At 48.2% G+C, this 11,123-nt stretch overlaps 1 protein-coding gene across 1 annotated transcript; it reads left to right on the top strand.

The window, feature by feature from the left end:
- Nucleotides 1-353: 353 nt before the first annotated feature.
- Nucleotides 354-3,443, top strand: LOC104403266 (serine/arginine repetitive matrix protein 1-like; the record flags this gene model as incomplete). Its single annotated transcript, XM_010011340.1, has 4 exons — nucleotides 354-815; nucleotides 1,670-1,856; nucleotides 2,072-2,266; nucleotides 2,465-3,443. Coding segments are annotated over 4 exons (949 nt in total), but the record flags the coding sequence as incomplete, so codon positions are not given.
- Nucleotides 3,444-11,123: the final 7,680 nt, after the last annotated feature.

Raw genomic sequence — 11,123 nt, 5'->3', positions numbered from 1 at the left:
GAAGGTAAGGTACTGCATTGTATCACAAAGCGGGGCTTCTGCTTTGTTGACTGCCAGCTAGGACATGGAAATAAAAATGCCACCATGTAAACAGAAATGCCAGGATATCAGTTCCCTGATTCCCAGCTTAATGAGGGCAGTGTAGTTTTGCTGGTGAGACTGGATGTGGTAGGTGTGTGGCCTGGATGTCATTTGATTGCTGTAGCAGATACTGAATAACACCCATTAAGGTGATTTTGAAAGTTTGGTATTAAACGAAGTTTTAAAGAAGTTTTAGAGTTCTTTTTCCCCTCAAGGCACTTGTAACTAATTCACATGCCCGTGTGGCACCTGAACGTTTGTTTTCTCCATAGGTCTCCATCACCACCCCCACGCAGACGCTCACCTTCTCCACGGAGATACTCTCCGCCGATACAGAGACGATATTCTCCTTCACCACCACCCAAGAGAAGGACAGCCTCTCCTCCTCCCCCACCTAAACGGAGGGCATCCCCTTCTCCACAGTCCAAACGCAGAGTCTCCCATTCGCCACCACCAAAACAGAGGAGCTCACCAACTGCTAAAAGGCGTTCGCCTTCGCTGTCTTCCAAGCACCGGAAGGGATCTCCTCCCAGTAGGTCCAATCGGGAAACACGTTCACCACCACAAAACAAAAGGCATTCACCTTCACCACGGCCTAGAGCTTCTCATACCTCTGCAAGCCCACCACCACCACGAAGGGGAGCTTCAGCCTCACCCCAGAGAAGACAGTCTCCATCTCCAAGCACTAGACCCATCAGGAGGGTGTCAAGAACGCCAGAACCTAAGAAGACAAAGTAAAAGAATCCATCTTTGTTGGTGGTGGTTTTGTGAGGGTTTATTTTTTTGGTTGGTTGGTTTTAGTGCACTGGGAATAACAAGGAATTGTGATAAAAAGGCTCTCATGTCTTGAGATTGCTAAAGCATTGATGGCTCAGTTTGGCTTCCACCATTGTAACACTGATTTTCAGAAGCTTATTAGATTGGAAGCATCTGCTAAAAGAAAATGCAGCACAGGGAGAGAAGCATTGAAGAGTGAGAGGGGTCTTTTCATGGCACAGCAAAGCACTGGGACTGAGCAGGGGGAAAGAAGTCCGAGAGTTTTGTAGCTAGCTTTGTTTACAGGAAAATGAACTTCCTCTGAAGTTAGTAACACTTCTCATTGGCTCAAAAATCACTTGAGAAGTAGTCATCCAAGATAAACTAGTAAAATTCTAAATGTTCTTATTTAATGTGTTGCTGTTCTTGCAAGCAGACAGTCAGAAGTGCTGCTGGCCTGTTTATTTGTTCAGAAAGACAACTTAGCTGCATGTAATGTCTTGCACTCCTTCTCCATTGGATGTCAAAATAGCATTGCTGTTCTCTTGACTTAGTAGGGTTATAAATTAGTCATAGGAGAAGAAGGGGAGCAATCATTTGTAGTAGTATTGGTTGACAAGCTCTCAAGTTGCCGTAGCCTTTTGTAGTATGGATCCATGGTGGTATTAGATTGTTCTGCCCTTTTGAACACATGCCAGTGAAGGAACTAACCATGTTCTGAAGTGGCAGTTTAACCACCTCATAATCACCTCTGTTCATTTCACATTTTTGTTACTTTTTACTTTCTTGGTTTGCCTCTTAAATCTCTAATTGTGGCTCTTGTGTATTTCAGGGCTCCCACACCAAGCCCACGATCTGCAAGACGGGTGTCTTCATCACGGTCTGCGTCAGGATCACCTGAGCCAGCACCCAAAAAACATCAAGGACCTCCATCTCCCACTCGGTCTTGTTCTCCTTCTGCAAACTGGTCACCTGCAAAAAAGGCTAAAAGCCCAACTCAGAGTCCATCACCTGCAAGGGTACTTGTTTGCTAATAAAAGCAATGCTGTTTTGGGTTATGTGACAAGTTATTTTCATGAAGACTTAGCTGCTGAACACCTCTGAGGTTATTCACAGGGTGGGGGAAATAATCCTTGGAATAATTTAATAATTTAAAACTCCTTAAAAAGAATTTGTAACATTAATTGTTCAGATCAGGAATGAGTTTTGATACCTGTTGAATTGTTTGTTACAGAATTCAGATCAAGAAGGGGGTGGGAAGAAGAAGAAGAAAAAGAAGGATAAGAAACATAAAAAGGATAAAAAGCACAAGAAACACAAAAAACATAAGAAGGAGAAGGCTGCAGCGGCTGTAGCAGCTGCTGCTGTGGCTGCAGCAGATACCACCTCAGCACAGGAAGACCAGGAAGCAGAGACAGAACCCAAAAAGGTAGGAATTCGGTAGCTTGTAAGAGTCCAGTATAAGAGAATAGATGGGGATGGATACACCATGCTCTTCATGTCCTAAACTTGCTTCAGAAATGGAGCTCGGTGTCTCATGGTGTTGGGGGATGATTTGCAGCACTGGGGGGGCTGCAGCCTGGCTCTGCTCTCAGTGGGTGAAGAAATGCTTTCCCTCTGTTTGAAGGAGACAGAAAGTGAACCAGAAGACAACCTTGATGATCTAGAAAAACACCTGCGAGAGAAGGCCCTGAGGTCGATGAGGAAGGCGCAAGTGTCCCCACCATCCTAGGCCGAATCCTTTGATATAATGTACATTTTATTTGGTTTGTACTCAGAATTCAATTTCAAATTGCTAAATGTGTTTGAGCTTTAGAATATAACATTTGTTGTAATAATTGCTAGGTTGAGGTTCACCATGTACAAAGGGCATGGATTTACATTACAAGAGGTGTCCACAGTGTACTAGTGACATTCTTTCATTGGCAGTCAACATAATTTCATTTAGAGTGAGACTTTTTAGAAGCAGTAGGAATTTGTTTTGAAGGTTTTAAACATGACCGTCAGTTCCCTTAGTTTCTTTGAAATTCAGCAAAACCTTTAGTGAGGGTCTCATTTGACTTCTTTTGTATCCACTTACATTATGCTACTAACCTCTGTGGTTTGTAAGCTTGCCCAGAAGTAAAACCACTGCAGAATTACCAAGGAAGTACCAATCTTTTTATGCTTTCTACTGTTGCCTGTGTAGTCTCCATGAAAGCGGATCAGGAGTAGCGACATAGAATGGTACATAAATGAAAGCATGTTGTTTACCAGGACACTGTGGGTTTATATTGATGTAACATGTTGATTTGGAACACTGGAATTTCATTTGTATTTTTATGTTCTTTTTTTAAAGGGCAGTTTCCATGATCAGCAGTCCCAGAAAAAATTCCTTCAGTTCCATAAATTTTGTTTGTGAGCTGTCGTTGCCCCACTCATAAATCTTGTCTCGTTACGGTTCTTCTCAATGGTATAAGCAACTTTCAGAGATCTGCTCTTTGAAAGGCTGAGGAACCCGAACTTTGGATATTGTCATGTTTTCACTGTTTTTTGTTTTTGTTTTTTTAACTAAAGCTATATAAAGCTTGTGGATTAAACAAAATAAATTTCTAAATTTAAACAGATGTTGGCTATTTTTATATGAACATTTACATTTGCTAATCAGCTTTCTTTTGTACAGGGTTAATGAATACACAGATACGAAAAAGTATTTGATCCAGTACGCTGGCTTCTGAAAAACTGGGGCTTTTGGTTTTTAACTGCCCCGGGGCAGCAGAAACAGCCCTTGGTTAATTCAGCGATGTTCCCGCTGTGTCTGGACCCGGTCAGCTCTGTGAGGATGGATAAGCTTAAAGCAAACTAACAGAACATTTGCTGGTGAAAATTGCTGGTTGGAGCAAGTGAAGTGTTTCAAGGTCTTGCATGGAATTCCTGGCAGGTTTGAGTGATGTAGCTGAGGAGCTTTAGTCCTGTCCACGCTGGTCTGAGTTCTGGTGCCTCGCTGCCTTCCCATAATCATATTTGAAACTCACTGGATTGCTGCTGTCGGATTCTTTTAAAGATTCAAGCTCTGTTTCTGAAATCCAGTCAATTCTGAAGTCTGAGGTTCCTCTGGAAGGAGGAATGGAAACATGCTCTAGGAAATTTCTGTCCTGCATCTGAAGTAGATGTGATATGCACAATGAAGTGTAGATATTTGATTAGTCTTTTTACTTGACGTCATGTAGGGGTTTAAAATACAACAGGTTTATGTAGATACTGGATGGAAGGGGAGATCTTTAAAGTAGCTTCCTTCTGCACTTCCTTATATGCTGAATTTTTTGTTTCTTAGCATAAGTATACATTGTATGCTAAAGTGCTTGTAAACTTAGTTCAACACTTGAATGTTGAGTATCAGCTGTTATTAAATGTGTATAATAAATTCCAAGAACTTTCTGGACAAACACATTTTTAAAAGTACATCTGAGTGGATTTGCTGGTTATGAAACAACAAACCCAACACCGCATTGTGCTGATCCCTTTGCCTTGGTCCTTGTTTTCCCATGGTGTTCCTTGGCAGCACAGGTGATTCCGGAATTCAGACTGGCATCCGGTGGGTGTGCAGCCCTCCCAGGGAGCTGATGCTGAGTCTTGCTGTCAGCTGGGTTTTGTGACCTCTGTGCCTTTTAGTCTTGGGACTAGCAGTCAGTACCTGACTCTCCTTTGCTGCCTTTTCCTCTCCTGTGCTCCAGGACTTGTGTTGCCCGAGGACTTTGCTGCTGATATGGGCAGGTGAAGGGAAGTCAGCCTGGCCCCAGACCAACATTTCTATTGGTAGGTGCTCCCTCCTCTTTATTTTATTACATCTACCCATAAAGAATGGTTTAGGTTTAAAAAGAGGAATTAAATACACTCTTAGAAGAGTGTAGCTTGTAAATGGTGTTTAGTATCATATTTTAACTCCTTCCTCCTCAGCCATGCAGTCTAATGTTAACATTGCATTCAAATACCAGATGAGTGATTATAAGCCTTCTCTTCTTGTGAGCTGTTCCACTTTTCCTTGCTGCTCCACTGTTGTGTAGATACTTTGGCAATATAAAGTGGCTCTGCTGGCATAACAGCGCTCAGTGTTGGTGTCTGTGCTGTGAACCTGGTCCTGGTGAACTGCTGGTTTACACCACTGAATTTCTGACCTGCTCCTCTAATCAAGATCCTGCCATCCAAACCCAAACGTGTCTGATCTGTTCACTCGATTCACTTGTCTAACCTCCCTGCTTCTCAATCCTTGTAGTTGTGGTGCTGTAGTTCAGGGAGTAACCATGTAGGAGGCCCTGTGCAACGCGGCAGAACCTCTGGTGCATGATCTCACTTGCTCTCTTATTCTGAAGCTGTGTGTTTGCTTGTTAATCAAGGCTGCCTTCCTGAAATGACAGATACAGAGTTTAGGTAAAGGACTTGCTGGAATAACTGTATCTAACTACGCAAATAATAATAATAAATTGAGGTTTAATTGGACTGTGTAACTTGGGTGACAGTGAGTCCACAGGAGTGAACGTAAGGATGGAGTGAGTCACTGGCAGGGCGATAGCTGGGGTTCACAACAAAGAAAGATGTATTTGTTGTGTCAACAGATGGGACAATAGCAGGTGTGTGCTGGGGTTTGAGGTTTATAGAGACTCAGTGCTGGATTATCAAATTTTTCCACTTGTGTGACTGGAAATCTGCCTGGGGAGTGAGTTCTGTGCTGACCAGCTCCTGAGCTGGTCCACGGCACCTGAGCTCCTGTGGCAGCTCCACACTCTCAAAGTACTTCATGAAAGATGCTCAGGACAGAGGCTGTTCTGCTGCTGGTTCACAACATGTCTGGTGCTCCCCAAAGGCTGAAGTCTGAGGGATAAACACCAGAACCGAGGCAGTTTTGTGCTCAGAGCCATAGCTGTAAAGCTTCAGCTGCTAAAGCCTGTCCTTGCTGAGCCCCACCTCACCTGACGCAAATTGATCTCCCCTGAGGCCTGGTGAGTGCAGGCTCTGGTGGGGGTGTGTTCACTTGGAGGAGCAGTTTCAACATCAGGTGTGCTTTTGCCCTCTTGACTCCATTCCTCAAACATCAAATCTGCAAATACGTGGGTTTCGGTGTAAAAAGTGCTGTTGGAGGAGCAGCTTTTGGCTGCACTTGAACAGTACCTTGACTGAGTTTCAGTTTGGCTGTCGTGTGTGTTAACTAGTGTTTTAGTATGGGATCATCTGCTCATCACACCTTGAGTTGTCTGCTTGAGCTGTCTCGTGCGTGTCCAGTGAGGCAGTTGCAGTCCCAGCAGTGCTCAGGACTCCACAATTGTAGAGACCTTGGTGGGTGAGGGAGAGCTGCTGTTCCTCAAGAGTTACCTTCCCATGTGGCTTCCCAGCTTCCTCCACTTGGCTGGGCATTGACTTGGTTTCCCTCTTGTAGTGTCTCTTTTCTCCCATTTTACTCAGAACTTCCCACTGGAGTTGTTTATTCCTCTTGATCATGTCTCAGTCATTGTAATATATTACTGTGAAAGTAGCAGATCTCTTTAAGGATAATAAAAAGATTGTTAAATCTGAGAACAGCAGCGTAGGCAGTTGTGCATTTCCAGACTTTAACCAACAGTTTGACTTTTGAACTGTACTTCAGCTGTCCTTAAGGGGTTGGAACCACTTGAGTCCATTCAGCTGTGGCATGAAACATGGAGCTGGAGATTGTTCCCACCCTGCTGGTGGAGGTCAATGATGTCCCGTGACAGTGGCTCTCACCTGAGCTCTTTCTCTCTCAGAAATCAGCTGCTTTAAGTACAGCAAGAACTTGCCTCTTCCTTGCTGTAGCACACTCACAAGCGTGTAACCTACATACACGGTCAGTCTTGTAACCCTGCCTTTGTTCCAAGCTCGGTCTGGTTGGAAGCAGCAGTTTGATTTATGTTTTCTCTTGCTCAGGTTTAGTTCTGACTTGACTCAGTAGCATTTCCTTCCAGTAAGAGCCAAGCTTAGCTAACATCCATCATGCAGAAAATCTGATGGTCCACTGGTGCTCCTTTGTGTTTGCCTCAGTGGCTTGGAGGCAGTCAGGATGCAGATACATGGATAAAGCCTTGGGAAGATGGCTGGGATTTAATTTAACTGACCTTAAAATAGTGGAGCAACCCCACTGCACAGCTGGAGGTGGGTGACCTGACTCTTCTGAGGGGTGGGCCATGGTTATTTGCTGTAGATTTATTATTAACCCATTTGGGTGGAGGGAGACAACCCAAGTTCTGTGGGTAGCTCAGGCACTGTGTGCACTGTACAGCTTGAGCAGCTGCAGGTGCTTACAAGAGGAGGGGTTCAGTTTGGGCCTCTGTGAGTGTTTTACCTCTGGCTTTTGCCTTAACACTGCAGGGCTGTGCCTTGTGGCACCTGGAAGAAGCCAAGTCAGGAGCTGCTGCCCTGGTCCTGCTGCGCCTGGAGGGGCCTTTCACCAGGTGTGGCTGAGTGCAGTGGAAAGGCCAGTGCTGCAACCAGATCCTGCCATTTACATCAAAATCAGGTGTAAATGTGAATAATCCCTGTTTAAAATCATATCTGTTAAAGTCTAATTTATAGTTAACTGTTGAAAAGTTACCTGGTGGCCTTGATGGCCTTGTGCTGCTGCTGGAGGCAAGAGCAGATGAGCTGGAGCCAGCCTGGCCCATCAGGATAATTCTTACCTCAGGACTAGCAAAGCCCCAGCCCTGGCCTGGCATAACGAGAGTGGGTTAATTAGATTTTGTACCTGCACTGTATCTGCTGGCGGGTTTGCCTCCTCTCACCAGGCTCGGGGTGAACCGAAAGCTGCTGCTTAAGGAGAAGGATCACAGTTTGTCACGGAGCTAAAAGCACTGCGGGAAAGGAGGGTTTGGGTTCTTTGTTTCCAGTTTTTCATGTAAAACCAGGAGCTGCAACGCGCTTCCTGAATGAGGTTTGCTGGTGTCTTGTATAGCTGTGAGGGGACTGTGCCCATGGAGCAAGCAGGGAGCCAGCCCGAGCGTCCCAAGGAGGGAAACGCTGCCAACGCGCTTCCTTAGCTGGGAGTGTCGTGTTTTCTGCAGGAGGGGTGACGCCCTGACGGGGTGGGTGAAACTGGGACAAGAGGGCACCGTGACTCACGGTGACAGCAGCCGCCTCGTGCCAGGCGTGTTCCTGTGCTCGGCCGCGTTTTGCTTTTGTTTTCTGCTCAGGCTGGATTGGACACCCCCAAAAATCTGTGCTGCAGCGGCCTCTGATCTGGGACCAGGGTCAGTGCTGGGAGCACAGCTCCCCCGCGGCTCAGGGAGGGATGTGAGCCTGCAGCACAAGGTGTTTTAATCACAAACTGGTTACCTGTGGGGTCTGTGTTGTGGTGGATTCCTCAAGAATGGTGTTTTTTCTCACCCAGGATCAGTCCCTTGGGGGTTGCAGCCAGTGCAGGTCATGGGCAGGGACCGGAGAAGGGACTGGGATCGTTTGAACTCCCACGTGTGTTTTCCCAGCACATGGTGTGCTGAGTCCAGCAGAAGGGATGTGGGGTCTGGCTTCATCCTTCCTCCTGTACACAGGCAGCTGTGGTGGCCGTCGCTCACCAAGTCACTGCTGTCTCTTGTGTATGTGCTGTGAGCAACAGGGAGAAGGGAGAGGAGATGGGAGTGAGCAGGAGCTGGTGGCATGGGCACAAGGGACAGTGACATGAGTGTGTGGCACAGCCTGCTTGGAAACAGACCTTGCTGTTCCATTAAGGTAATAAATCCGGGGTGCAGGAGGTGCTTATGGAGAAGGATGTTGCTGAGCAGATACTTGAGTGCTCAGGTTGCTCTTTCCAACTGCAGGAGGAATGGGGCTGGTCTGTGCATGTGAGCCCTGGCCACTGGTCCTGGGCAGGGGTGGGTGATGCTCTGAGCTCTGGACCCCCAGCCTGGGGAGCTTGGAATCCTGCTGTTGTACTTCACTGTTTTCCATGGTTTCTTGTGTCCTGGGAGAGCAACACCGGTGGTAGGGGAGAAGTGTTTGATTCCTCTGGAGCAGCTCTATGTTAAACCCAAGGGCAGAGCTGCAGCTTGTGTCAATTGTGGCTGTGCTGAAATAAATGGAGCTTTTGCAGCCGACAGCAGCTCAGGGACTGGCCCTGGAGAGAAGTTTCAGCTCGTGGGGCACTTGTCTGCTTGGCCAGATCTTCCTTTGAGGTCTCTCCCCACCCCTGACCAGGGGGTGGCTCCTTCGTGGCTCCTGCATCTGATCCCGCACATGCGGTGAATGGAGCGAACGTTCCCGGTTGGACACCCGGTGCCTGGCTCCCGGCACTGTGCAGGAAGCTCATGGAAGGGTGTTTGCCCGGGGTGGGGGAGGCAGCAGCTTTTTGACATTCCTTATTCAGGTGTTAAAGATAATTGTCTGTGCTTCAAATGGAACTGGAGCGGCTGTGAAACATTCTGATCCCTTTTGTGAATAAGCCCCTCTCCAGGAAGGGGGAAGCTCCCATTAAAAATGGGTAATCTCCCTGTCAGCTGGATTTTAATTCAGCAACTGGGTTTGACTCCTGATGTGAAAAAATCCCCTTTGCCACTGCAGGGATACTTTTTTCATGAGCCAGAAATGGCTCGGAGCCTTTCCAGCTTATCAAACCCTTTGTGAGTCCACATGCGCCGGCACGACGGGGCAGGAAGGGAAAATTGGCAAAACGAAGTTGAGCTCTTTCTTACTTATTTATTTTCACTCTGTTACAAGCAAGCGAATGAACCCTTCTATTATTTATGCAGGAGGATAAAGGGAGCTGCGCCGGCGGCTTCGCGAGGAGGCGGACTCCGCTTTCAGCTTCAACTCCTCTTTCCCGGGGAGGAAAGCGGACACCTCGCTGTCATCCAGGGCAGAGATAAGTGGAGGTTGTGTGGAAAGGGAGTAATTGACAGGGACTGTGAGAGAACGGGAGGAGGAGACCATCCCCACGGGGCAGGGCTCATGTCCGTGGTCTCTGAGTGCCAGGGCCACCTCAGGGTAAATCCTTCCACCCTCCCAAGGGTGCTAAGACCATTTCAGCTGGTGATCCTATGAGTTGGGTCACCCAGGGCCTCCTGACTGCTCTGGACAGGCTGATGGGGCTGTTCCACCCACCAGCCTGAACTGAAGGTGCTGCTCTGCAGCTACCAGGCTCATGGGATCCCTCCTCCTGCCTCAGTTTTCCCATCAGTATAGGGGGTTTGGCATTCCCTGGTGATGTAATGAAGATTCGTAGTGATAAAATGCTTGGTGATGCTCATGTGATTAACATCATGCTCTGAGAACTGAGGCTCTTTGGCAGGTCAGGAGGTGAGTTTGCTGCAGTGAGGCTGAGGAGCAGCACCCAGCAGTACTGGGCAGTGACAGGAATACCCCAGGGCATCAGGATCCATTCACTGGTGTGATGCGTCTCCTAAAGCAACCCAAGGTGGCTGATGCTGGGCTCCACCAAGGGCAGATCCTAAACCTGGATAGTTTGGACTGAGGGTGGAAACAGACGAGAGGAATGAAACTTTGCACTTGAAGGGATAGGAGCAAGTGGCAACAGAAATGCCCAGGCTGTGCCATTCGCCCCCAAACCAGTGTGCTGAAGCTCCTGGCCATCACCATGGTCCTCTGCAGCTCCCTTCATCCCCTTGGCCGTGCTTTGGCTCCAGTGCTGCAGGGACCTTCCCCGAGCTGCTGTGGCCAGACCGGGGCTCTGAATGCTGCTATTGTGAGCCCTGAGGCTGCTGCTCCACAGGGAAGGGGCCCAGGTCCCAGCTGCTCGGGAAAGCTGCAGCAATGCTGCAGGCTGACATTCCCGGGATGAGCCAGTGGTGCCGAGCCCTGGCGCTCCCACCGCACACCCTGCCCCGCAGGTCAGTGTCTGCTCTATGGGTTGTAAAAGGTACGGGTCCCCCACGGCTCTGTTTTGCTGTGGATGTGTTCCACCCGCCTCCACCGACCACAGAAATCACCCTAATACAAAAAACCAGCATCTACTGCTGGAAGCAAGGCCCAAAGGAAGCAAAGAATCCTTTTGAGTCCCCACCACCCCAACCCGACTTGTCTGCAGTGATTCTGTCCCTGTGCTTTGCCGTGGCTGAGAGGTTTCCCAGTGTGCTGGGGAGGTCTGAGCTGTGGGACGCCCCCTCTGCCCGTGCTGGACCCCGGTTTTCCAGCTGGATGAGCAGGTGGCCGGGGCCTGGCACGGTGCCATGTGGGTCTCCTGGATATTGGGGAGGAACCGAGGCGGTGTTTGGATGCAACCAGCAGCACCGGTTTATCTTGGCCGATTGCAGGTGGAGATTTGGCTGCAGAGCTGCGGTGGCACCGGCCCC

Source organism: Nestor notabilis, unplaced genomic scaffold (genome assembly GCF_000696875.1).
Source record: "Nestor notabilis isolate BGI_N333 unplaced genomic scaffold, ASM69687v1 scaffold25953, whole genome shotgun sequence".
In the NCBI taxonomy this organism is placed as follows: Eukaryota; Metazoa; Chordata; class Aves; order Psittaciformes; family Psittacidae; genus Nestor; species Nestor notabilis.
This window is presented reverse-complemented; position numbering and strand designations above follow the sequence as displayed.